Source organism: Microtus ochrogaster, unplaced genomic scaffold (genome assembly GCF_000317375.1).
Source record: "Microtus ochrogaster isolate Prairie Vole_2 unplaced genomic scaffold, MicOch1.0 UNK14, whole genome shotgun sequence".
Lineage (NCBI taxonomy): Eukaryota > Metazoa > Chordata > Mammalia > Rodentia > Cricetidae > Microtus > Microtus ochrogaster.
In genome coordinates, this window is record NW_004949112.1 from 1,490,012 (window position 1) to 1,514,290 (window position 24,279).

Below are 24,279 nucleotides of genomic sequence, written 5' to 3' on the forward strand. Positions count from 1 at the left end.
AACAAAAAAAAAAAAAAAAAAAATTAATACTATCATTTGAAAAAAAAAAAGGATGGTGCATGCACATATAAGACACTTTCTTAATTTCCTGAGTTATCTCTTCAGCTCCAACAAAAAGACCTTGAATTCAAGGCCAGTCTTTTACAATAAAAAAAAAAAAAAAAAAAAAAAAAAAAAGAACAAACAACAACAAACAAAAAAAGAGTTGCCAAGTTGACTCAAAGGGTAAAGTCACTTGCTACCAGGCCTGATGACCTGAGTTCAGTCCCCAGCTGTGGAGAGAACCTCTGCCATGTTTCCTCCGACTTGAACATGTGCACACACACAGCACACACACGAATGTAATAAAAATTTACATATATATTATATGTACATATTCACTTAAAATAGCAATAGACCACCAATTTTGAGCTGTGGAAATCGTAATTATTTAGGTTCGCCCTGGGAAGTCCTCACGGCCGTTCAGAGGAGGGCATGAGCTTTAGCACTCTGGAGAGAGTCAGGCATTTGCAGAAGACACACAGCAATTCCCCACAGCCCCCATAATTTTTCCATCCCGATCCTTTCTCCTGAGAAAGCTTTCGGCGCCATGTCTCCCTCCCTTCATCCAATCAAGTTTTATTCTCCAAACCAAAAACTGGGCCACAGAGCAGCTTCGGGGACTCTGCAAGGGGCACGGCGCCGTCCACATGTGTGTTTCTGGGACAGGCCTGTGGCTCTGAGAACAAAGGCTTATGAAAGAGAAATTGACCTGGAAAAGCTGACCGTGGGGCTATGCAGCCACCAGCTATGCCGAGCGCCGTATGCTATGGCTGGGAGGTTGAGAGGACCGTGGAGCTTGGGGGGCTGAGTCTGAGCTTTGGGGTTATGTGACTTTGCGCAAGTATCTTCTATCTGTGGACCTCCGTTTGTCAACTAGGGTGTGACCTTTCTTGCAAATCTGACGGCAGGATCAGCACAAATGTGAACGAGGACTTGGGTCACGGTTTGGTTCCAGGGACTTGAGCCAAGTGTCATGAGGAAGGCAGCAATTGAATTTATCAGTGGCAAGGATTATCGAGAAATCTTGTGCTGAGCTGTGGAGGGGTGAAAGGTCAGGAGCGGCAGTGTGGGAAGCAGGGGCTCACTCAAAACCACCCTGTCCTTGAAAACCAGGCCAGGGAGGACTCTGCCCCACGTACTGGGGAGCCACTGAATCAAGGGCGCCAGGGAAGAGTTGGCTGAAGTGAGGAGATGGGCCCCACCCCCCAGGAAGGCAGGCTGGGAGAGGGGCTGCGGGGAGGATGAGATGTGGGCCAGGGTGGGGATGTTGGGGACACAGAAATGAAGACATGGCAAAAGAAGGCAGGCGGGACAGGAATCTGGGCTGAGGCAGTCGGGAAAGGGGAGGCCCCAGAGACCAGTGCTGGGGGTTCAGAAAGGGGCAGAGCCGTCAGCTTCTGATGTGAACTTGGAAACCACTGGCCTCCCCGCCAGGCTACCCAAAGTGGCCCCCACTCCACTATTCTTTTTCCCACCCCAGGACCTGCGAGGCTCTGTGCAACGCATCTGCGAGTTCCTGGGCCGGCCACTGGGTGAAGAGGCCCTGAGCTCTGTGGTGGTCCACTCAGCTTTCGGTGCCATGAAGGCCAATACAATGTCCAACTACACACTGTTGCCGGCCAGCCTGCTGGACCACCGCCAGGGGGCGTTCCTGCGCAAAGGTACCACTGGGCGCTTCTAGACAGTTCACAGCTTTGGGGGGCCTTCATTTTCCCGGATGCCGCCTGGAGTGTACAGGGCCACCTAGACTAGTAGTCTTCGATTAGTAGGGGGTCTGGCATTCCAGGTGCCTGCCTGCCTGCTGACCTGCCTCCATCTGGACGGCCGCCTGAAACCAAACATCCTGAGGGCATTCAAAGCCAGGCTCCAACAGCGTGAGGCTGAAGTCGTAGGAACCCTTTGTTTTAGTGCGGAATAATTCAGTGTTTAGTCAGGCGTGGTGGTGCTTGCCGGACAAACCAGCTATTCAGAGTTGGGGCCGTTCTGGCCTGCTTCAGATTCTGTCTCCAAACAAAGCCGTGACAACACAGGATCCCCAGGTGGTCCAGGCCGGTCCCCGCCCCCCCCCCCATCCTGCCGCCAGGTGATTTCACAGTCTAAATCCCAAGAAATGAGTATCTCTAAGGTGTAGCAGCCCCCTTCGGGGAAACTCGGGGAGACTCCTGATCTCACCAGAGGCGACATGACTGACATACAATAAAGTCTACACGCTGTTTGAAAGGCCCTGTCTGCACAGGCGACAGAGGGACCCCTCGTGGTCCCTGTGATAGCATTACATGCTTGGGGTGGGGGGCACCTTGCTGAAGCAGCTTCCAGAGTGCCTGACTGGGGTGCTCTGGCCATCCAGGCACAAGAATGCTGGAGGCCATGTTGGGTATCTGAGGGGTACTAGGGTGAGAGAGCCCTGTGCCGGTAGAGGCAACTCCCAGAGGAGGTAATGCAGGTTGAAAGGGGGGTGTTTGGGTGCTAAGAGGGAAGCGAGTTCTGGGAAGAGATCTGGAAGGTCAGAGGTCAGAGGACAGGGCGGACAAGGGTCACCGAGGTGTAAGGGAAAGAGGCAGGTGAAGCAGATGGTGTAGTTGGTCCTGAGGGGAGTTCCTCAGTGATCCCTTCCGCTGTCCCCCAGGCATCAGTGGTGACTGGAAGAACCACTTCACTGTGGCGCAGAGTGAGGCCTTCGACCGCGTCTACCGTGAGCAGATGCAAGGACAACCAAGCTTCCCCTGGGACATGTCCCCAGAGGCCACCAGCCCTGATGGTGACCCTGATCCTGAGCCCAGCCCAGGACCCTCTGATGACCCCAACGCAGCAGCCTCACAATAAAGTTGACACTCTGATTGCCCCTTCCTACTTGCTGCGTTTTCGGGGGACAGCGGGAGGGGAGAGGTGGGGGGAGGGGAGAGTGGGAGGGGAGAGTGGGGGTGGAATACAGAGGACGGGGTCACACCCCAGAAAGGATGTAAAGGAGCTGCAGAGGCTCAGTGTGACTCACTTCTCATCCCAGTGCTTGGGAGGCAGAGGCAGTAGGATTGCAAATTCATGTCCAGCCTGGGTTACTCAGGGACCAAAACAGCACAAAGTGGGTGGGGGAAGCCTGCACTGAGCATGACCGCAACAGAGTCGCCAGGCTGGGCCTGACCGGAGGGAAGGGAGTTGGGGAGAAACCCTGGGTCTCAAGAAGAACTGGGGAGGATGTTGTCTGGAGTTGGGAAGTGGGGGTGTGTGTGTGTGGAAACCATGGCGATTCATGTCTATGTTGTCAGAGTTTAATCTGATCAGAAATAGAGAACGCTCTGCTGCTCCCCATCGGCTCCCACAAAACATTCCAGACATACCCAATGTCTCAGTGTCCCCAGACTTTCTGGGTCCCTCCCCCCTAAACTCAGTCACTGCGAACACTCCTCTCCTGGACTCGGTTTACCCTCTGCTCCACACACGGGTGTGGGTGCTTCTCTGGGGTTGCCGCACGGTCCTCTCTACAACAGTGGTGAGGCAGCCGGGCCTGTCTCTGAAGCAGTCCAGTGGAAGACCGGCTGCTCTGGAACCTTCTGCCCGAGCCCTTAGCTCTGCTGAGTTCATCCAGTTCGAGAGCATTTAAGACCAATCCCTTCCACTGCCCAGCTCCCAGGCCAGAGGGCTGACACACTATCAGTGTCTGGTAGGGTCTCTGAGCTGACCCACGTCTGGCCATCAGCGTCGCTTTCCAGGGCCTGAGCCAGAGGCCCAGTCTGAGGTAGCATTGTTTCCCAACCGCCTTTGGGCTGGAGATAAGTACCGCAGATGGCGGGCTGGAATCCCGGGGAGGGGGCCACTCCAGGGCTGTGACCGGGCTAGTGGGTGAGAATCCATCTCACCTCTGGGTCCCCCTCCAGTGCCCCTCTGCCTCATCAGGGCCCTGGCTGGAGTATCCTTGTGGCCCCAGGACTTCTTGAGCTGTGAAGGGGAAAAAAAAATCTGGTGAGCAGTTTCTGGGGCTCAGGGGGCGGTGCTAGCCTGGCGTGCACAGGGCCTGTGTTTGGTTCTTGGCGCCACATAAATCAGGCACCACAGGCACACCATAGTACTCAGAATGTAGAGGCAGGAGGATCAGAAGCTCAAGACCAACCTGGACCACATGAAACCCTGTCAAAATAAGGAGGCAAGGTGGACAGTGGTGACACACGCACGCCTTTAATCCCAGCACTCAGGAGCAGAGGCAGGTGGATCTCTGTGAGTTTGAGACCAGCCTGTTCTATAAGAGCTAGTTCCAGGACAGCCAGGGCTGTTACACAGAGAAATCCTGTCTTGAAAAACAAAACAAAACAAAAAACAGCTGGGCGGTGGTGGCGCACGCCTTTAATCCCAGCACTCGGGAGGCAGAGGCAGGCGGATCTCTGTGAGTTCGAGACCAGCCTGGTCTACAAGAGCTAGTTCCAGGACAGGCTCCAAAACCACAGAGAAACCCTGTCTCAAAAAACCAAACAAACAAACAAACAAACAAAAAACAAAAAAAAAACAAATAAAAATAAAACGTTCAGCATGGCGGCACCCATGAAAGTGGCGGTTTGTACTGACTCCGTGGCACAGCTCTGGAGCTGCTTGGTGTGGGAGCTTCATTCGGGAGCCAACCTGCTCACCTACCGCGGCGGACAAGTGGGCCGCGGGGCCTGGCGCTGCTCAATGGCGAATACCTGCTGGCGGCGCAGCAAGGCAAGAACTACATCTGTGCCAGGGAGCCGCAGCGCAAGGACCAGCTCCAACAGAAAATCATGTGTCCTGGGCCAGTCACTTGTCTGACCACAGCATCCAACGGCCTGTATGTCCTGGCTCCACCTACCACTGTCACCGATGGCTGAACATGGGTTCTGGAGGTACTTCACCCACCAAGTCATCCTTTGTTCTCAAGTAGTGCAGACCAGCCTTGAACTCACTGTGTGGCCCTTGAGTTCTTCCTTCTTGTCACCACTTCAGTCCTGGCTACTCTCTTCACACCATCTCCCTGCCGGCCCTTATCAGGGTGTCCCTGTGTAGCCCTGGCTGCCCTCAGACTCCCTAGTGCTGGAATTAGAGGTGTGTGCTGCCCACCCCCACCTCCCAAAATAAATAAATAAATAAAAGTAAGGAGGCCAGAGGCTGGAGAAGGCTCAGAAGGTAAAATGCTTGCTGCAGAACCATGAGGCCTGGGCCTAGGCCCCCAGTGCTCACATAAAAGCTGGGGCTACCAGCTAAGCATCGGTAACCTTAGCACTGGAAGGAAGACGAGTGGCCCCAAAGCTTCCTGGCGCTGCTCTCTCTGTCTGTGCAGTCACAGACGCTGTCTTAAAAACATCGTGGAGGGCTGGAGAGATGGCTCAGTGGTTAAGAGCATTGCCTGCTCTTCCAAAGGTCCTGAGTTCAATTCCCGGCAACCACATGGTGGCTCACAACCATCTGTAATGGGGTCTGGTGCCCTCTTCTGGCCTGAAGGCATACACACAGACAGAATATTGTATGCATAATAAATAAATATTTAAAAAAAAACATCGTGGAGTGGGGCACACCTCTAATCCCAGCACTCGGGAGCAGAGGCAGGCGGATCTCCGTGAGTTCGAGGCCAACCTGGTCTACAGAGGGAGTTCCAAGACAGTCAGGGCTGTTACACAGGAAAACCTTGCCTCAAAACAACAACAACAACAATAAACAATAATGATAATAATGTGAAGAGTGACAGAGGAAGACCTCCAGCGGCAACATCTGGCCTCGACAGGCATACACAGTGAGCTTGCCTGCACACACAGGGAGCACACACTGCACACGTGCATAAGAGGAAAAATGAGCTGGGCAGTGGTGGTGCACACCTTTAATCCCAGCACTCAGGAGGCAGAGCTAGGAGGATCTCTGTACAGGGGGAGTTCCAGGACAGGCTCCAAAGCTACAGAAAAACCCTGTCTCAGAAAACAAAAAATAAAAAAAAGGGGGGGAGGAATGTTAGGAGCAAAGATCTTGGGGTAAGAGAAGACCTGGAACCCCAGATCCACATAGGATGCCTCTCGCCTTGTATCTGTGGAAGAACAGGAAGCAGCTGTGCCATCTTGGGGCCAAATATTTGTCAAGGGAGGGGAACCTCAGCAGAGGCAGGCAAGGACCTTGGCCTGTCCACTCCCTTTCCTCTGGCTTCACTGACAGAAGTAATTCTGCTCAGTTTCCAGGGAACAGATGGGGAAACTGAGGCCGGCAGGGGTTAGCTCACTGAGGGACGTAAGCCCACCTGCTTGCATCCTGGGGGAGGCTGTTTGTCTCCCTACATGGCTCTGTTCTTCCATGCAACAACCTGTCTCACAGTGAGAGAAACTGAGGCTCAGAGGCAAAACCATTTCTAGCCCAGGGTTAACCAAGCAGCCCAGTGGATCCCCATTCTCCACATACAGCTGCCGGAGGATCCTCAGTTCCCCTGATCCCCTCCTTTTCCCCAACACCCCAGGGACTACAATCTAGAAAGTGAACATGTCCCACTGGGAGGCAGAGCTGAGGTCCAAGCCCTCTCAGGTGCCTCAATCTCTCCATCTGTGAAATGGGTAGATTAAGTTAGCCCCACTTAGCCAGGTGTGGTGCAGTTCCCCTGACCCCCTGTCATCCCATTGGGGGAAAGTGGAGGCCAGAGAATTGGTTCAAGGCCAGAGATTCTAAGACTCTTGTTCAAAAGGAGAACTTGCTTCTTGCTTTGGGGTTCAGTGTTCAAACAGGGCCTCCCTATCTCTCTGTCTGCCTTGGTCCTTATCAGGGGGGGGTCTCACCTCATTGTCACCATCACTGGAACCAGAGAGCTGGGACAGGCGGCTGAGGTCCCACAAGGAGCGGCTGGGCCTGGTTGGGGGACCACTGGCTGTCCTGGTACGGTGGACACTCCTCAAGATGTCACTGAGAGCTGGCCCTGTGGTGGTGGGGGTCTCCTGTCTGTTCCCCTCAAAGATGTGACAGGCCGCCAGGCGGTGGGCCAAAGGCTTGTCAGACAGCAATGGGGCCACAGGGGCCACAGGACAGCGCAGGGCCACACGGTGTGGGCTTCGGGGCAGCTGTGGACCTTCAGAAGGGCTGAGTAAGGGGCTTCGAGCTGGTGCCGGTGGCAGTGGACTGGAGGCCGCATACAGGACTCGGAACTCCTGGCTAAAGGCATCTGCAATTTCTCCTGTGAGCAAGGTCACCAGGCCCCGATGCAGGCGTGAGTCACTCCACGTGAAGCTGGGGATGTAGGGTAACAGTCAGGATCTGTGCAGGGTAGCACCCACCCTAGTCCCCGGCCACTGTGACCTTAAGTCACGATCTCACAGGCCTCAGCCTCTCTGAGTAGGACAAGAAGTATCCACCCTGCTGTTTGTCACAACCAACCTGGGGACAACAGGAGATAAGACACTTATACCACCAAGCTGGGCCTAGTAACAGCATCTGTAATCCCAGCTCTGGGGGTTGAGGCGGGAGATCAGGAGTTTGTTACACAGTTCCAGAAAAGCCTGTGTTATGTGAGACTATCAAAGACAAACAAACAAGCCACAGGGTGTGTGGCACACGCCTTTAATCCCAGCACAGGAGGCAGAGGCAGGTGGATCTCGGTGAGTTTAAGGCCAGCCTCTGCTACAAGAGTTAGTTCCAGGACAGGCTCTAAAGCTACAGAGAAACCCAGTCTTGAAAAACCAAAACCTGCCGGGCGATGGTGGCGCATGCCTTTAATCCCAGCACTTGGGAGGCAGAGGCAGGCGGATCTCTGTGAGTTCGAGACCAGCCTGGTCTACAGAGCTAGTTCCAGGACAGGCTCCAAAGCCACAGAGAAACCCTGTCTCGAAAAACCAAAAAAAAAAAAGAAAAACCAAAACCAAACAAACAACCAACTAACAAACAAAAACAAAACAACAACAAAACCAAACAGTCAAACCTGGAAAGTCTTTATACGGATCACCTGAAGTCAGAAGAGCTCTGCTCTGTCCCCAGGGATAGAAAGCTCGGTGCCTCAGTTTCTTTACCAGGAGATGGGGTTGGTCTTCTAATACCCAGGGAACTATTTGAATTTCCACAGGCTCCCCAGAAACGCTGCATTTATGTCCTAAGCATGTACACTGTGCACCAGGACCCAGGTAGCACGTCCGCCACACAGAGCAAGTGCCCTGCGTGGGCCTGCGGGTCGCATAGGGTGGCCCCTGCACTGCCCTCACCCTTCACAGATGTGACACAGCGGAGGTGTCTCTAGTTCAGGGGCCCTGCATGCATCAAGCACCCCACTGTGGCCTCAGTGTGCCACCGATAAAGCAAGATCGCCACCGCAGGCATGAGTGAGTTAGCATTACACGAGGGTCCTTCAAGCGTCCTTACCTTGGCAGGTGACAGTTCTGGGCCCTTCAGCCTGTGGTGGGACAGGCTATGACCCCTCCCCCACCTGCAGCAGTCAGGGAACCCTGAGGGTCTGTGAGGTCACTGAGTTCCATGGCCCAAAGGCTTGTGGAAAGGGGTGCTGGCCCATCTCCAACCCAAGGACTCGAGTTCCTGAGAGGGACACTTTGTATTGGGAACCAGGAACACTCCAAGTGCTGGCCCCCAAGGCCAGGACGAGGGTCAGGAGGTGCCATCCAGGAGGTCACGGGAGCCCCGGCCTGGCTTGGGTGCTATCCACGCCGCCAGGCCACCATGGTCCTTGGCTGGCCACTGCTTCTGGTGTTGGTCCTGTGCCCAGGTGCGACAGGCATCAAGGACTGCGTCTTCTGTGAGCTGACTGACTCCACTCAGTGCCCAGGCACACCTATGCGCTGTGGGGACGACGAGGACTGCTTCATAGGCCGCGGAGTAGCGCCGGGTGTGGGACCCATCATCAACAAAGGCTGCGTGCACGCCACTAGCTGTGGCCGCGAGGAGCCCATCAGCTACATGGGCCTCACTTACAGCCTTACCACCACCTGCTGCTCCGGCCACCTTTGCAATGGGGGTGCTGCTTCAGCCACAGGACCTGCCAGCCTGGCGCTGGGTCTGCAGCTGTTCCTGGGCCTGTTGCCGCGGCTTCAATACTGGCTGTGGTGACCCACAGGAACCACCGGGCCTGGGGCTGTGCCCTGTGCCCTCACCTCCACCCCTTTCCCTCATTAAATGGCCAGAAGTGCCGTCTACCTCCCGTGGCCCTGACTTCCTCCATTCCAGGGCCCATGGGAGCCCGGCTGGCGTGCCCATTGTGTGGGCTGCGGCCTGTGACTCTCGCGGCTCTGCCCTGCCCCGTTGGTCCTAAGATGCACGTTTTTTCATTTTGCCCAGGTGCTTCTTTGTGTCAGCGTCACCTTAGAGTTGGTGAAATACAGTACCAGTAATACCGGATGGGGTTTCAGAGTACTCTTTTGTTGGGCAGGGGTGCTTTTCTGAGGCACAGTGTCTTGCATCCCAGGACAGCCTCCAATTCTCTACACAGCTGAGGGTGGTGATCTTCCTTCTCTTCAGCTATGTGCCACCACTTAGTGCTCTGAAGCACTTAGGCTATGTGTTGGGCACTGCTCTGTCCTCTGGCAAAGCCAAGATGATAGTGACGCTGCAAAGCGCTGTGGTCTCAGGGCTGGAGGCTCAGCACCAAGAGGGAATGTACCAGGAATGCGTGCCCCCACCAGCAGTCAGGTGGATGTGGGCAGCTGTGTTTCAGCACCTTTCAACAACAGTGGTTCCTAGATGGCAGGCACCTCATACCCTGAAGCACCTGGCCATGTCTGGGGGATGCTGATTGTCATGTTGAGAACGGGTAAGGGACACCTCTGACATCTGCTGGGTGGAGGCCGGGATGAGGCTCAGTATGCACATGGAAGGGGCCCTCAATAGTCTGATCCCTATCCTTTCATTCTGAAGAGAGGAAACTGAGGCAGAGAAGGGAGTAAGTTGCCTGAAGACACATTGTTATAGCTAGCAGGGTTAGGATCTGAATCCAGCCATCTGGTACCTAGAGTTCATGCCTCAGTTTCCCAAGTTGGGATTCACCAGGCTAGAGAGATACTTCAGAAGGCCCTGAGTGTTCTCTGTAGCAAAACACTTCTCTAGGAAGGGCATATGGACCCATTTTAGAGATGAGCAGAAAGGGTATGCCTCCTGCAACCCCTCCCCCATCGCCTGAGCATGTTGAGAAAGGGCTGGGCACAGGGCACCATGAGGGGACACACCTGTAAGATCCCGAGATGACCCTGTCACCGTCCAGCAGCAGGAACTTCTCCCGCACGTGGCCGCTCACCTGCCTTCGCCTGCGACTCTGGAAGGTGTGGCCCTGCACCGTCCGGATGTCCAGGTTCTGGAAAGGCAAACTCTATGATCCCATAGGGCCACTGATACTAAGTCTTAGATTTGGGGATACCAAGCTCTGACTCAAGTATCCCTTTAGGACAGCCACCCCCTTCCCCAGTGATATGGGTTTCAGATCTTAGGGAACCCCAGTGACTTAGGAACCCATGGAAAAGTTCCCTTCTGTGGGCTAGAGACATTTAGATGCCTCTGGCTTGGCCCCTACCTCAGTGGTCCAGGGGTTCACCCCTAGCTGCTGAGCTAGTGCCAAGAAGGCAGGCAGATGCTCGCGGTCAAGCAGTAAATAGACAGGTAACCAGCGGCGTGTGGCAGCATCCACCATGTCTGTGAGCAGGTCAGGGTCGGTGAAGATGTCCATGACCACAGCCACTAACTAGGGTGGGGAAAGGAAGGGGGCAGACATGGGCTATGGAGACATGCTTTAAGACTTGGCTTCCTCGGGATGCTCAGGGGCTGCAGGGAGACACCCACACACTCTCTCCTCCATGGAGTGTGTGAGTCAGGCAGCCCTTTTAGGAGACCCCTCTTCAGAAAGTTCCCAGCTCCAGGACAAGGCTGGGTGCTGGAGGTCAGGAAGGCTAGGCCACCAAGGCGTGCCGAGAGCTCGGCCTTGTAGGCAGGCGAGGTTGTGATGGCGTCTGAGTCACCAGCCAGGTCAGTCAGTTTAAAGAGCATAAACTGAATCGTGAAAGGCCATACATACTAACCTATGTAAACCACTTGGTATTGGAGTCAGGGAAACGCCAAGACTCCCTAAGAAATGGTGCTTTGGGGGGCTACAGAGTGGGGAACCACCCCCAGGGCTTTCCTGGAGGTTTGGTACAAAAAGGGGCAGACACAAGTGGTCACAACTCAACTTCAGAAGCATGGACACCAGGTCTCAGTAAGAGGCCTCCAGGTCTGAAGGGAAAGGGATAAACCTTAGGTTCCAAGTCCATGGACCAGAGGAACTCAGGAACAGCCTTACAAATTCCAGGGAGATATGGGGGAATGGCGATACGGTGACACGCACCTTGCAAGCAGCCTGGATCTCCTGGCGTACCAGCTCTTTAATAGGTGGCTGGCCCTCCCCTGGCGGCTGGGTATAGAGCTGAGCTCGGGTGATGCCCTTCCAGGCCGTGTCCTCAGGCCAACCCAGCCGCAGCACCGGTGCCGGCTCCTCAGACTGCCCGGGCCAGTAGGTCAGGCTGCCAATATCCCCATCCGTGATAGCAGTCCCTGGGCCTGTGCCACATGGCTCCTGGCTTGGTACTGTCCAGTCTTCAGCAGCTGCAGCCAGGGCCTGAGCCTCATCTGCACTCAGAAAGGGGGGTAGCTTCTCCTGCTGCACGCAGGCCCGGAAGGCCTCTTCCCCACTGCTCAGCAGTTCTTCAAGAGCTAGTCGCTGGCCCTCAGTGTACAAGCCAGGGCTGGCTTTGGTTAGGGCTGGCTCAGTCTCCAGCCCCTCTCCTTCCAGTGCGGCCAGCTGGGAGGCCGCCATTGAAGCCACACAGGATCTCGAGATTAAGAGGCCAGTTCTTGAAAGGTCTGGATGGCTTTTGGGGTATGAGCATCTGGGGTCTTGCGATACTGTGTAGCCACCCAGGGTAGTCCTGTGAACACCCAGTTCCCTGAAAGTGTCCCTAACTCAATTCCTGTGGACTGTCCATACTCCTTACACCATCTATCTAAAAACCACGTGCCCAAGGGCCACCTGTCAGTGGGCCATCTCTCCCACTGTGCTACACTGGAGGGATGCCTTTGCCAAACTGCAGGACTACCTCTAATTTGGAGCCACAGTGGGCTAAGGTGATCTTTGGCCTGTCTGATTACCTGCCTGCCCTGGTAATTCTGGCTACTTGCCCAATCATTTCCAGGTAAATGGCTGTTTGCCTGTCCCTGGTCGTCCTACTGCCTATAACCCATAACCGGCGGCTCCAAGGCCTGTCACTTGGGCCGTCTATGGTGTCAGTGCTGCATAGCAGATCATGTTAACACTGGACGAGCCCACCAACTCCCACACGCTAATGAGACACCTCCCAGTTAGGTCCTCCATGGGGCCAGGAATCCATGGTTCTCCCCCAGGAACTTGCCAGGCTCCTTCAGAGGACTTCCCAGGTTCAGGAGGTATGCCCCTGCAATGACCCCTAAGACTGTCTTCATCCTCTGATCCAGAACTTAGCCTGGGTATCTACCAGTCTCAAGGTTTCCTGGCTGCACCCTACTTCCTGGACAGGAACCCTCTTCCACCCCATGTACCTTTCCAGCCTGGAGCTGGCATCACACAGCTCAGATGAACTGGAATAAGGCAGGTCTCCCCATCTGCGTGTGTTAGTCCCGCTGGGCCCCAAGGCCTAGGACCAGCTTAGAGCTGCCCTCCTCCTGTGCAGCTCTTCCGGGACTGCCCAGCTAGCTGGGCGTTGGAGTCAGGACACAGCCCCTTGTGCAAACGCAGGGGAGGGCCTACTGGGCACCTCGCTCAGGGACTGGCCATTGTCTCACCAGCTTCCTGGGAAGTGCCTCACCTGTTCCCACGCCTTCCCCACACCCCAAGCACCATGATCTCGGGAAAGACTAATCTTAGGAGGAAGCAGACACCTGATAGTCAGCATAGGCGGAGCTCTAACCACAGGCAGAGGCTGCACACTGCCCCTCCCCAGAGCTGGGCCTGTACTGACTGCCAATCAAATGTTCTGCCACCACTCACTGGTGGCTCTCAATCCATCCCACCCCATCCTAACTTAATGAACACACAGGACTAACAACATCCAAAGCCTTTTAATAACAGTAAGATCCAGGGTTAATTTTTGTAGCCGCGGCTGGCCCTTCTGCCTCTGGCACGTTCAAACTTCCGGCCCTTGGAGCGGACATAGGGTCTGTGGGGAGAAGGTTTGGGTCAGAGAAGCCCAGCTTACAGAGGCCAACAGGGCCTGTTCCTGTAATGCTGGGAAACTCTTCTGGGTTAGGAGAGCCTTCATGGGACCACATGCCAATCAAGAGTTTGGCACAGGCTCTGGGTAGCCCTTAGCTGTGACAAACCCCCTACCAGCCACTGCAGCTAAAAGCTACACAGGGGACAAAGCCTGAGTCCTTAGCCTGATACTCACTTGGTATGGCTGTGTGGGGTTCCTGGGGCCTTGCCAAAATGCCGGTACACCTCTCGGCCCTTCCGAGGTCCTGGCCAGGGAAGGAGAAGTTAAGCAGAGACCAAAAACTCTAACGACGGAAGGCTCCCCAAACCTTGGCACGCCAAAGCAGCCCTTACTTACCAGACAGGAGCACAGTGCCACGGCCCTTGGGAGACTCTAAGGCCAGCTGGTCAAAGGTGAGGATCTTACCCCCAGCCTTGAGGATGCGACTTCGTGCCCGGCTGCTCACCCGCAGTGCACACACCTGAGGGGGCAGACAACAGAAGCTGCGGAAACCGTCACACACCCTCACACAGCAGACTCTTGACACCCAACTGCCAACACCCCCATGCTTTAGGACTAAAGGGAATCCAAGCACCACACACAATGGTGAGGGAATGGCATGCTGCGAGCACCCACAGCAAAGCCTGAGTTTGGCTGGAGAGATGTTCTCTGGTTCCTTGCTGGTCATTTACCTTCAGTTTGGGCACATCGAGAATCCTCACGTCATCTGTGACCGTCCCCACAACCACAGCCGTCTTGTTTTCTCGGCCAGGAAGCTTCATCTTTCGGATCTGAGAGGAGTAAACAGGTTAAGTCACTCTGAAGGCCTCACTAGAGGCCTGGGATCCCATCTTTCTCTCCCTGCAGTCAGCACTGGAACACAGACAGGAAGCCCCAGAAGTCAGCCAAGGCAGAGAAACGCCCAGGGAGAAAAGCAAGTGACTGTCACTTGGGGCGGCAAAGTGGAGCCCAAGCACAGAGTTCTTCACCCCTGCTGGCCTCCATGCAGGGGGGAGCCCTGTGATGTCTGGTGTCAAGCACCCACTCAAGACCCAGTTCCCCTGCCCAGGTACTAACCATCCGGGACAGAGATAGAGGTGGCCGGTTGGTGCGACTCATGAATAACCTTTTCAGCACAACCTGATTGAAGGTGGAGTTGGTTCGCCTGGCCAGAAACCTGTACAGCTGGGGGTGGGGGTGAGAAGAGCAATCACATGATAGCCACCCTCCAAACCCATCCCATCCAACTTCTGGCCCACCCTCCCCTGATCTAATGGGCATCTGGAAGCTTACCTTGACAAGCAGCCGCAGGTAGATGTCCTGGCTCTTGGGCTCCTTGCGCCGAACCTTTCGGTCCTTGTTGTGGCGGATGTCAACACCCTGTGGGGAGGTCAAAGAATGCTATGGAGCCAATGCCTAATCCAGATAACTGCCCACATCAAAACTTTTCCTTTCCAAGACAGGGCTGTCCTCAAGACATCCGCCTGCCTCTGCCTCCCAAGTGCTCAGGTTAAAGGCGGGTGCCACCACTGCCTGGCTGCCCTTTACCTTTGATTGACTTACATAATGAAATTGTTACTTATCCTTCAGGCTATTCAGTCCCACCACCAAGCAGTTTCAAATACTCATAATATAAAAATTCAAATCTCATCTTAGTGGTCCAGAGTAGCGAGACACAGCAATTGGCCTGGAATTACTGCCAAGCAAGTTCCGCAAACAAAAAAATCCCAAAAGGACCCAGGGGGATTAAAACTGGGGAGGACGATGCTCCTACTTGACATCATCCATCCACGATATGGGATCATTCCTTCTAAACTCTCAAAACTCAGGGAAATCTGTCTTGGGATAAAACCTAATATGTCGAAGATGCTCAGTCTACCTAGCACACGCTTATCACATAAGATCCTGGGTTCTATGCCCAGTACGGGTGGGGGTTCAGATCCTCACAAGAATGCTCTCAAAACCGACCCCAAATCTGGAAAATAATCAAAAGAAGCCAACAGTCCGTTCTGGACACGTAAATATCTTTATGTACGACCAAGTGAGACTTTGTTATCTACTTCAAAACAGTCCTAGGAAGGCCAGATGCTGATTTTATCCCCGCTCTTTGCCCAACAGTAGTTACTTAGGTGCTAACAGCACGGTTTAACCTGCACCTTCGCGAACGTCTCCCCCACTCACAGGGCATGGACGGGATTACTACAGCCCCTTCCGCCCGAAAAGACAGCGGGCACTGTCCCTGTCCCAGTTAGCACAGCCCAAGCCAGGAACGCACAACTCCACTCTCCGCTGGGAGGAGGCCGGGGCAACGGGTCTACCGTGAGTTCGAGGCCGTACTGGCTCCCTGGGAGCCTGGGCTACAGAGCAAAACTTCGTAAATTAGACGAGCCTCGGAAGGCGCCCGTGGCCGGACGCCGCTACCGGCGGTGCCACGTCCCGGCCGGAGGCCCCTACCAATCCCCCGGCCTTGCTCGGCACTAGCCGCGGCCACCCGCACCCCTCTGGCGCGCTGCGCCCCGGCTCTGCTGAGGATGGCAGCGGATGGGACAGCCGAGAGCGCCACTAGGCGAGCTCACCATGATGGCGCCTCCTGCACGGCCTGGTCCGGAAAGACAGAACTCCACCGGAGTGGGCGGGGAAAGGGTTCCCTGCGGGACGCACTCGTGACGCGCGCAGGACGCTCTACCCCGAGGAGCGTATCTCTGTGGTGTGTTGGTGACGTCACATGGGCGCGACGCGTCGCTCTACCGCAACCTGGGTTTCTCTATGGTATAGTGGATGACCCATTGCAGAGTCCCACAGAACCACCGAAAACAATGCGACACCAGAGAAAAGGGCCGGCACGCAGAGAGCCTGTCTAGCCTGACCCAGTCCCTGTTCTCTGTATTCTTCAGGATAAAGGGACCCGAGAGCGAGAGATATGCTTGGAGTTAGCAGGAGGAAGCTCGCGGTGACGCTCTGGCCGCTGGCCGACCGCTTCTCGGTGGCTCCCGGAGGACCGGGTGGGCTGTGTTTTCGAGGTGAGGCTTGTCCCGGCCTGAAGAAAAAGCTAATCTCACATTTCCAGAAATTTCCTTAAATCCGCAGCTGCCTTTCCCTTATGCTCAGTTTAATGGACGCAACTGAAGTTCAGGAAGCCCTACAAGGTCTCTAACCTGAGACTTTCTTCTGCAATTCAACCTACAGTTACCCCCACCCCATACGGGCTCAGCTTTTCCCCTGCCCCTAGTGGGCTCTTCCCCGATCTCTCCTTAGTTTCCTTCCTCGGAGAACGTATTTTTCTTTCTTTCTTTTTTTTGTTTGTTTTCTCAACCAGTCAGAACTGGCGCTACATTTTCGATATACAAAGTATTTATGTGCAAAGAAGGCATGCGGAGCCTCGGCCGGGATCGAATCTGGGGTGGAAGGGCTGGATAACAGGCTCCTGAGAGCCTGTCCCGGAGAGAAAGAGTTAGAGACCATGGCGGGGGTGGGGGGAGGATGAGAAGGAGAAAAGCCCAGGGAATCCTCTGCAGTAGGAGAGATAGAGAAAAATTGGCAACTACTCAGACGAGGCTGGTTTTTGTTTTTGTTATTTTTTTTTAAGTCAAGGTTTCACAAAGCCGACCATCCTGGCTTGATTCAGTCGTTCCGCCTCAGCCTCCCATGTAGCTGGTGTCATGCCCAAATCCGCAAAGTCCCCCAAAAGCCAACAGGGAGACCGAGTCCCATGTGTAAAAGCAAAGAGCCTTTACTTTATTTTTTTTATTTTTTATTTTTTTTTCTTTGGTTTTTCGAGACAGGGTTTCTCTGTGGTTTTGGAGCCTGTCCTGGAACTAGCTCTTGTAGACCAGGCTGGTCTCGAACTCACAGAGATCCGCCTGCCTCTGCCTCCCGAGTGCTGGGATTAAAGGCGTGCGCCACCATCGCCCGGCTGAGCCTTTACTTTATACAAGTTTGCAAACTCAGTCTCTCCGCATGTCCAACGTATTGGAATAAACGGAGAGCCCCAAGCTCACTTAGAGTTGGGGTTTTATAGTAGTAAAGATGGGGGTGAGGGGTTTCCTCAGGTTCAGGGCCCCTGATTGGCTGACATCTGTCTAGGGGTGTCCTGGTGAGGGTGCTGGCAGATGGTCCTATCTACAGCAGTTGGAAAGTTAGGAATTTCCTTTGGATGGTTTGTTTTTGGGTGGTGCTGGGTAATCTCAGTTTATCGTTCCTGCAACCAGGTATTGCTTCAGGGTAAACTGCTGACACCCAGGCCTCCATTAAACTTTTGGTGGCTGAGTCCTACACTGGCAGATGATAATAGTTGGAAGTAAAGAACTTCCTTTGGGTGGTCTGTTTCTATTTAGCTTGTTATGGCTGGTCCCTACAGCTGGGACCACAGTTTTACAGCGCCTGACTCTGTTGTTTAAAATTAAGACCTTGGGTAAGTCACTTTTCTATATTTTTCCTCATGATAATAATCCTAACAGGGTGTCTTCCCTGGTCGTGTCGGTCTCTAAGCATTCAGTCAACACTTTGTTCACAGTGCTAGGTAGAATCAGTTGCTGGAACTTGGGAGGACGAGGTGGGCTAGCTGGATGGGAGATGTTGGCTCTGGGACCCTGAGCCTGCAATGTACCCTTGGTCTTCAGAGCTGCAACCTGGGACTGCACAGTGAGAAGGCAGAAGTTTCCACCCAGACACTCCTGTGCTGGGCTCAGGCCCTGCTGTGATAGAGCAGAGATCTGGTTGCCCACCGGACACCATGAATCCAAGGGGCAATGGAACCAGGTAAGGCTCTAGCTAGAGCCATGGTTCTCAATGTGTGGTCGCCACTCCTGGACCGTTTTGCAGGGGTTGCATATCAGATATTTACATTACATTTTCTTTCTTTCTTTTTTTTTTTTTTTTGGTTTTTTTTTTTTGGTTTTTCGAGACAGTTTCTCTGTAGCTTTGGAGCCTGTCCTGGAACTAGCTCTTGTAGACCAGGCTGGCCTTGAACACACAGAGATCTGCCGGGATTAAAGGCGTGCACCACCACCTCCTGTCTACATTACAATTTCTGATAGCAAAATTACAGCTATCAAGTGGCAACAAAAATAATTTTGAGGGTTGGGGTCAGCACAGCATGAGGAACTGTACTAAAGGAACCGCAGTGCCCCAGAGTCTCTATTATCCGCCTTGGACTTCCCCTCGGGCAGCATGAGCAGCCCTCTTCTCCGACAGTGAACTGAGGCTCTTCAGGGTGAGCGCAGGAGACTTTGTGAGCCAGCACTTCCCCTTTCTTCTTCCCTTTCTCTGCTGAGGTCTCGGCCTCTTCCCCTTGGTCATGGTTTTTGCCTTAATTGTTCTCAGAGCTCAGTGGTTGTGTCCCCAGTCCCCATTTCACTGGGGTCCGCCCCCCTCCTTAGCACTCATCTGGGGCTGTTGCTGCTGGGGAGTGAATGCAGCATGCGCTTATCCGGCCATGTCTGTGAAGCTTTGTCCCTGCCTTGTGAGAGTGCAGCTCAGTGGGAGCGGGCTTCGCCCCACGTGTGGGGCACACACACACACACACACACACACACACACACACACACACACGCTGTCGTCTTTCAAGTTCTGCCAGTCCCCAGCTGTCCACTCTTTTGCTCTTTGCTTTCATTTCACCATGTCTTGCCTGTCTTTGTCAACATCTTTTTTCTTTCCCCTGGGCTTCCTTCGTCTCAGACTCTGGGCTTCCAAAGCTTTCTCCCTCCTGCCTCTCCGGGCTCTGTCTTGTCACATGGTGGTTTCCTGGGCAGATGTTAATTTCACTCTGCCTCCTCTAAGTCTGGAGTCCAAGCTAAAGAGGTTGTAAATTAATGAGCTTCCCCATTCTGGTTGTTATTCCAGAACTGTCTCCACCTATGGTTTGTTACTGTTACATTGTTCGACACAAGTTGTCACATAACTGTCACGTATGCGCAGCAAAGGCAGACCTACACTACATGCCTCGGCCTTAGCCTCCCAAGTACTAGAATTACAAGGTACCACCACACTAACCCCAGTCTTAATGTTTTCATTTCTTTGTTTCTATCTCTGCTTTGCTCTGTCTCTCCCTGTTACCAACATTAACTAGAGTTGTTCTCTGCAGTGGAAGAACTCCTTCCCCACGCCCCTTTTCTTTTTTTAAACTCTGTTGGGACAGGCCATTTTGACCTCAACAAAGATGGCGAGTTAAGCTTTGCCTCGAACCGCGTCCTTACCTTTGCTGCGTGTGTGCCCTCAGTTATGATGGGGCCTCCTTGCTTGGCTGTAGCCCCGCCCGGTTTCCTCACTCGACCGGTCAGGTCTCGTCGCGTAGTTCCGGAGGCGGATGGCCCCGCCTCCCTGCTCTCTCATTAGTGCGGCTTAGACTGGCTGCGCAGGCATTGGCTGGGTGGGCGCACACCCTTCCCCCACCCCTAGATCTGATGGGGGCGGTAGTGCTGACTCTGGAGGGGTGGCCGGGAGGACGCGGCGTGCACGCAGGTTGTGGGGTTCCGGATGACCCTAGAGGGGCGGACACTGAGGTCCAGACGAAACACTTGGTGGGATCTGGAAACAAACCAGGGCCATGCCTGGGATAGAGACCCAGACCCGGGCCTGCGTTGCGGCCCTGGAGTAAGGGTACACACCAGGGACAGACGGAGCGGACAGCCGGGAACCTGTGGATGGAGGCCCAAATCTGGAGTCCCGGGAGGCCGAGACCCAACCCAGAATGGAGCATGTATAAGACTCTGTGCTGGTATCTGATTTGAGGGAGGTTTGAGGGCGGGGTAGATAACCTGGGCATTAAGAGAGCGGCCCAGGGCAGCGAGCGGACAGAAGTAGATCCCAAGAGACAGTGTCCATGGGGGCGTGTCCCAGGTGACGGGGTAAGATTTCCCAGAGGCGAGCAGTTAAGTGGTTGGACCTTCTGCACAGCAGAAGGGGCTCAGCCCTGGCTCCCACAATCTTCTCGAAGAGAAGGCGGCTGACCAGCCAGCCAGGTTAGTGCTTCCCGACAAACCAGCTGGTGGCCGGCCACTCCCTTGGTCACTCCCGTGTGGCTGCCCTCTGACTGCTCTGGGTGTCATGCCCGTTCTCTCCTGTCTGTTGCTTTCTTCATTGGGGTGAGAAACTTTTAAGTGTCCTATTGGCCTGTGTTTCCTGCTTCTTAGAGTTGTCCCTCCCTTCTCTGTGCCTGTGTGTCTGCATGGTTCTCCACTCTCTGCCTACAGTGACTCAGTGTGTGGGAGGGGACGGTGTCTTTCTGTCTCAGCCTATTTTTTCCTGTCTCTATCATGCAATTTCCCTCTGTGTCTTGTTCCCCTTCCCTCGAGCCCTTGCCATCACCCAGTATACCATGTATCTTACTTAGCCTTTGGCCACTTTTTTTTGGGGGGGGGGGTCAAGACAGGGTTTCTCTGCATATCCCTGGCTGTCCTGGAACTTGCTCTGTAGATCAGGCTAGCTGCTAATTCAGAGATCTGCCTGCCTCTGCCTCCTGAGGGCTGGGATTAAAGGCGTGCGCCACCATGGCCCTGCTCTTTCTTGTCTTCTGATTGGTGTGGGTTTTTTGTTGTTTCTCTGTGGGTGGGGTTGTTTCCGGAAATAAGGTATCGCTGGCTGTTAACTAGTTGTTGCATACAGAGTCCTGAAAGATAGGTAAGTGTGTCCATGCTTTCTGCCCTGCCTCATGTGGTCTCCTCATGCTCTTCTGAGTCTGTCTATGGTGCTCCCTTCCCACCTACGGTGAGGATGCAGAACTCTGACCATTGTCTTCCTCCCTCCCCACAGAGGCTGGACCAGAAGCTGACTACAAGCCAGGGGTCTAGAAGTGCTTGGGACAGGGCTGAAGTCATGGCCCCACCACCAGCACTGCCACTGGCTTCCAGTACTCCAATCCTGCACGGCGAGTTTGGTTCCTACCCAGCCCATGGCCCTCGGTTTGCTCTCACCCTTACAGTGCAAGCCCTGCACATACAGCGGCTGCGCCCAAAGCCAGAAGCCCGGCCCCGTAATGGCCTAGTCCCTCTGTCAGAGGTCTCAGGCTGTGGCACTCTGCAGAGCCGCAGCCCCTCAGACACTGCAGCCTACTTCTGTGTCTACACCTACCCACGCCGGCGCGGGGGCCGATGCAGAGCTATTCGGACCTTCCGGGCTGATGGTGCAGCCACTTACGAGGAGAACCGTGCAGAGGCCCAGCGCTGGGCTACTGCCCTCATGTGTCTCCTTCGAGGAGTACCTCTGTCTGGGGAGCAGGGTGAGATGCGGGGAAAGAGCCACAAGGGGGTTTCTGTCTCTTTCCTTGTGTCATTCTGGGTCTTTCTCAGAAGACTGAGGTCTTCTGCTCTAGGCTGAGGTCTTCTGCTCTAGGCTGTACTGTCTGACCCTTCCTGGACCACAGATGAGTGACAGCCTCCCAGGTGTGTGACGGGAGGCTGACTGGGGGTGGTGAGAGCTACCACACAGGTCTCCACAGGGAGGGTGCTTCCCAGCAGAGCCTTCCCCACCCAGGGCCCCACTTCCTGTGTGTGCCTCCCAGGCCTCAGAGCTTGTTAACCGTGCTGAGGGATCAAGGCTTCTTTCTCCACCTCCCACATACGAGCTCAAAGGGCACATAGTTGCTTTCACAACCAACCCTTTATCTCAGCACCAGTGAGAAACCTGGGCTGCCCACACCGGCCAGGTGACAGAAGGGAAACTCCCAGCAGGCCCTGGGTACCTGCCCTTGACTTATCAAGTCTCCTTGGGGTTCCTTTATCAAGAGGAGGAGCTCTGGTTTCTGGCCTCTGGCATGGTCAGCCCTTTCTTTCTCTCTTGCTATCTCCTTAGAAATCACCCCTGAACTGCTGCCCCGGAGGCCAAGGCTGCTTATATTGGTTAATCCTTTTGGGGGGCGGGGCCTGGCCTGGCAGCGCTGTATGGACTACGTGGTGCCCATGATCTCCGAGGCTGGACTGTCCTTTAACCTCATACAGACAGGTAGGGGCTTTGGGAGAGGGTGGGGAGGGATACTCCCGGATCTTCCGGAGGGGAGTGGCAGGGTGAGGAGGCTTCTTGACTAACCCTTTTATTTGTCTACTTAGAACGACAGAACCATGCCCGTGAGCTGGTCCAGGGGTTGAGCCTCAGTGAGTGGGAAGGCATTGTCACTGTTTCTGGAGATGGGTTGCTTTATGAGGTAAAGCCACAAACACTCTAACCCAGCCCCGGGGGTAACCAGAGAGGGTAAAGAGGACCCAGGCAGCCCTATCCCAACCACAGGTGCTGAACGGGCTCCTTGATCGTCCAGACTGGAAAGATGCCGTGCGGATGCCCATTGGGGTCCTCCCCTGCGGTTCCGGCAATGCCCTAGCTGGGGCGGTTAACCACCATGGTGGGTACGTTGATGGCTTCTGAGACAGCAGGGATACCTGCTAAAGAGAGGGATGAGTCTGGAGCTACAGGGTCCCGAGACATTTCAGCTTCCTGCCCCTCTTCCTGTTAGCGGGGATGGCTCCCTGGTGGGCACACCGTCCTTTTCCCCGGCTGTCACCCCACCCCATTGCTCTTTCCCCTATGACACCCATCTCTGGCCGTGAAGGTTTGAGCCTGCTGTCGGTGTTGACCTGCTGCTCAACTGCTCGCTGCTTCTCTGCCGTGGCGGCAGCAAGCCTCTGGACCTGCTCTCCGTCACGCTAGCCTCAGGATCCCGCTGTTTTTCCTTCCTGTCAGTGGCCTGGGGATTCCTGTCAGATGTGGACATTCACAGCGAGCGTTTCAGGGCCCTGGGCAGTGCTCGATTCACACTGGGTGCAGTGCTAGGCCTGGCCACATTGCATACCTACCGTGGACGCCTCTCCTACCTCCCCGCTACCACAGAGACAGCTTTGCCCATCCCAGGCCATAGCCTGCCTCGAGCCAAGTCAGAACTAGTCTTGGCCCCAGCCCCAGCTCCAGCTGCCACCCACTCGCCCCTACATCGTTCAGTGTCTGACCTGCCCCTGCCCCTGCCCCAACCTGCTTTGGCCTCCCCTGGCTCTCCTGAACCTCTACCTGGTCTTTCCCTCAATGGTGGTGGTCCAGAACTGACTGGAGATTGGGGGGGAGCTGGAGACGCACCTCTGTCCCCAGACCCACTGCTTCCTTCACCCCCCAATTCTCCCAAAACAGCTCAGCTTTCACCCATCAGTGAAGCGCCCCCAGAAATGCCGGCATCCTCGGGGTCCCCGCCTCCGACCTCCAATACTCCGAAAATCTCTACCTGGGGCCCATCTGACCACCTGCTCCCTCCCCTGGGCTCTCCACTGCCCCCAGACTGGGTGACAATAGAGGGCGAATTTGTGCTCATGTTGGCCATCTTGCCCAGCCACCTCGGTGCAGACCTGGTGGCCGCCCCACATGCTCGGTTTGATGACGGCGTGGTGCACCTGTGCTGGGTGCGCAGCGGCATTTCACGAGCTGCACTACTGCGTATTTTGCTGGCCATGGAGCACGGAAACCACTTCAGCCTGGGCTGCCCGCACCTGAGCTATGCTGCAGCTCGAGCTTTCCGCCTCGAGCCACTCACGCCTCGTGGCGTGCTCACTGTGGACGGGGAGCTAGTGGAGTACGGGCCAATGCAGGCGCAGGTGCATCCCAGTCTCGCCACGCTGCTCACTGGGCCTGCGGGTCAAAAGCCGTAAACTTAAAGGAGCCTGAAATATTACAAGGTGGTGGGACCACAGTATCATAGGATATGGCCTGGCTTTTATAGGTAGAAGGGATACCAGGATTCGCAGCAGGGGTGGATACTGGTCCTGACCCTCAATTCCCAGAGGACCTAGCGGCTGAGGGTGGGGCCTGCCTTTTTTGCTGTCCAATGATGGGGCCTGGAATGTATTAGCTAGCAAGGCCTCAGCTCATTGGCCAGCCAGGGTTTCTTGCCTACTCGGTGCCTCCGTTTGACGGTCCAATCAGCCCTTGAGGGGCAGGTTTCCCCCTCCCCCCCCCCAGGATTTGCACTAATGGTCCACCCCTTGCCGGTTTGGGGTGGGAAATTCACTTCTCATGTTGTATGTCTTGTGTGTCCCTGGTCTAAAAATCAATTGAAAAGGTCTATGCAATAAAAGCGTCGCTCTCTTCGTCGCCCTTCCATCCGACGGTC

At 54.9% G+C, this 24,279-nt stretch overlaps 5 protein-coding genes across 10 annotated transcripts in view; 3 read left to right on the plus strand and 2 right to left on the minus strand.

Moving 5' to 3' along the window:
• Positions 1-2,865, plus strand: part of Sult2b1 (sulfotransferase family 2B member 1) — a 28,034-nt gene extending 25,169 nt beyond the window's left edge. The window contains exons 6-7 of the mRNA XM_005366923.1: positions 1,523-1,703; positions 2,669-2,865. Of these exons, the coding sequence (XP_005366980.1) occupies positions 1,523-1,703; positions 2,669-2,865 (378 nt within the window). The remainder of the gene's footprint in view (positions 1-1,522; positions 1,704-2,668) is intronic.
• An 867-nt stretch (positions 2,866-3,732) lies between these two features.
• Fam83e (family with sequence similarity 83 member E) lies at positions 3,733-11,788 on the minus strand. Its single transcript, XM_005366775.1, has 5 exons — positions 11,321-11,788; positions 10,514-10,681; positions 10,173-10,297; positions 6,795-7,239; positions 3,733-3,975 (listed from the first exon to the last, which is right to left on the minus strand). Exons 1-5 carry the CDS (start codon positions 11,786-11,788, stop codon positions 3,733-3,735), a joined length of 1,449 nt encoding a protein of 482 aa, XP_005366832.1.
• On the plus strand, positions 8,674-9,060 carry Spaca4 (sperm acrosome associated 4). The gene has a single exon (XM_005366774.2). It carries the CDS (start codon positions 8,674-8,676, stop codon positions 9,058-9,060), a length of 387 nt encoding a protein of 128 aa, XP_005366831.2.
• A 1,258-nt stretch (positions 11,789-13,046) lies between the features above and the next one.
• On the minus strand, positions 13,047-15,892 carry Rpl18 (ribosomal protein L18). Its single transcript, XM_005366776.3, has 7 exons — positions 15,776-15,892; positions 14,493-14,579; positions 14,277-14,384; positions 13,892-13,990; positions 13,557-13,680; positions 13,395-13,464; positions 13,047-13,163 (listed from the first exon to the last, which is right to left on the minus strand). The coding sequence occupies exons 1-7, from the start codon at positions 15,776-15,778 to the stop codon at positions 13,088-13,090; spliced, it is 567 nt and encodes a 188-aa protein (XP_005366833.1). The 5' UTR covers positions 15,779-15,892; the 3' UTR covers positions 13,047-13,087.
• A 90-nt stretch (positions 15,893-15,982) lies between these two features.
• Positions 15,983-24,269, plus strand: Sphk2 (sphingosine kinase 2). Of its 6 annotated transcripts, XM_013353672.2 has the most exons (7): positions 15,983-16,219; positions 17,819-17,957; positions 20,949-21,414; positions 21,987-22,136; positions 22,241-22,335; positions 22,419-22,534; positions 22,738-24,269. In XM_013353672.2, exons 3-7 carry the CDS (start codon positions 21,012-21,014, stop codon positions 23,816-23,818), a joined length of 1,845 nt encoding a protein of 614 aa, XP_013209126.1. In that variant the 5' UTR covers positions 15,983-16,219; positions 17,819-17,957; positions 20,949-21,011; the 3' UTR covers positions 23,819-24,269. The 6 variants fall into 6 exon arrangements, with proteins under 6 accessions (XP_013209126.1, XP_005366834.1, XP_005366835.1 ...); XM_005366777.2 differs by lacking the exon at positions 17,819-17,957; XM_005366778.2 differs by lacking the exons at positions 15,983-16,219; positions 17,819-17,957 and adding an exon at positions 18,729-20,158.
• The last annotated feature ends 10 nt before the right edge of the window (positions 24,270-24,279 follow it).

Coding starts and splice junctions, on each gene's coding strand:
- Spaca4 (XM_005366774.2), top strand. CDS start 8,674: ATGGTCCTTGGCTGGCCACTGCTTCTGGTGTTGGTCCTGTGCCCAGGT.
- Fam83e (XM_005366775.1), bottom strand. CDS start 11,788: ATGGCGGCCTCCCAGCTGGCCGCACTGGAAGGAGAGGGGCTGGAGACT. Junction 10,298..10,513: donor TGAACCCCTGGACCACTGAG/GTAGGGGCCAAG, acceptor TTGCCTTTCCAG/AACCTGGACATCCGGACGGT. Junction 7,240..10,172: donor GTCATCTCGGGATCTTACAG/GTGTGTCCCCTC, acceptor CTACATCCCCAG/CTTCACGTGGAGTGACTCAC.
- Sphk2 (XM_013353671.2), top strand. Junction 22,137..22,240: donor CTTTAACCTCATACAGACAG/GTAGGGGCTTTG, acceptor TTGTCTACTTAG/AACGACAGAACCATGCCCGT. Junction 22,336..22,418: donor GAGATGGGTTGCTTTATGAG/GTAAAGCCACAA, acceptor TCCCAACCACAG/GTGCTGAACGGGCTCCTTGA.
- Rpl18 (XM_005366776.3), bottom strand. Junction 14,385..14,492: donor ACCTGCGGCTGCTTGTCAAG/GTAAGCTTCCAG, acceptor CCCCACCCCCAG/CTGTACAGGTTTCTGGCCAG. Junction 13,465..13,556: donor TGGCACTGTGCTCCTGTCTG/GTAAGTAAGGGC, acceptor TTCCCTGGCCAG/GACCTCGGAAGGGCCGAGAG.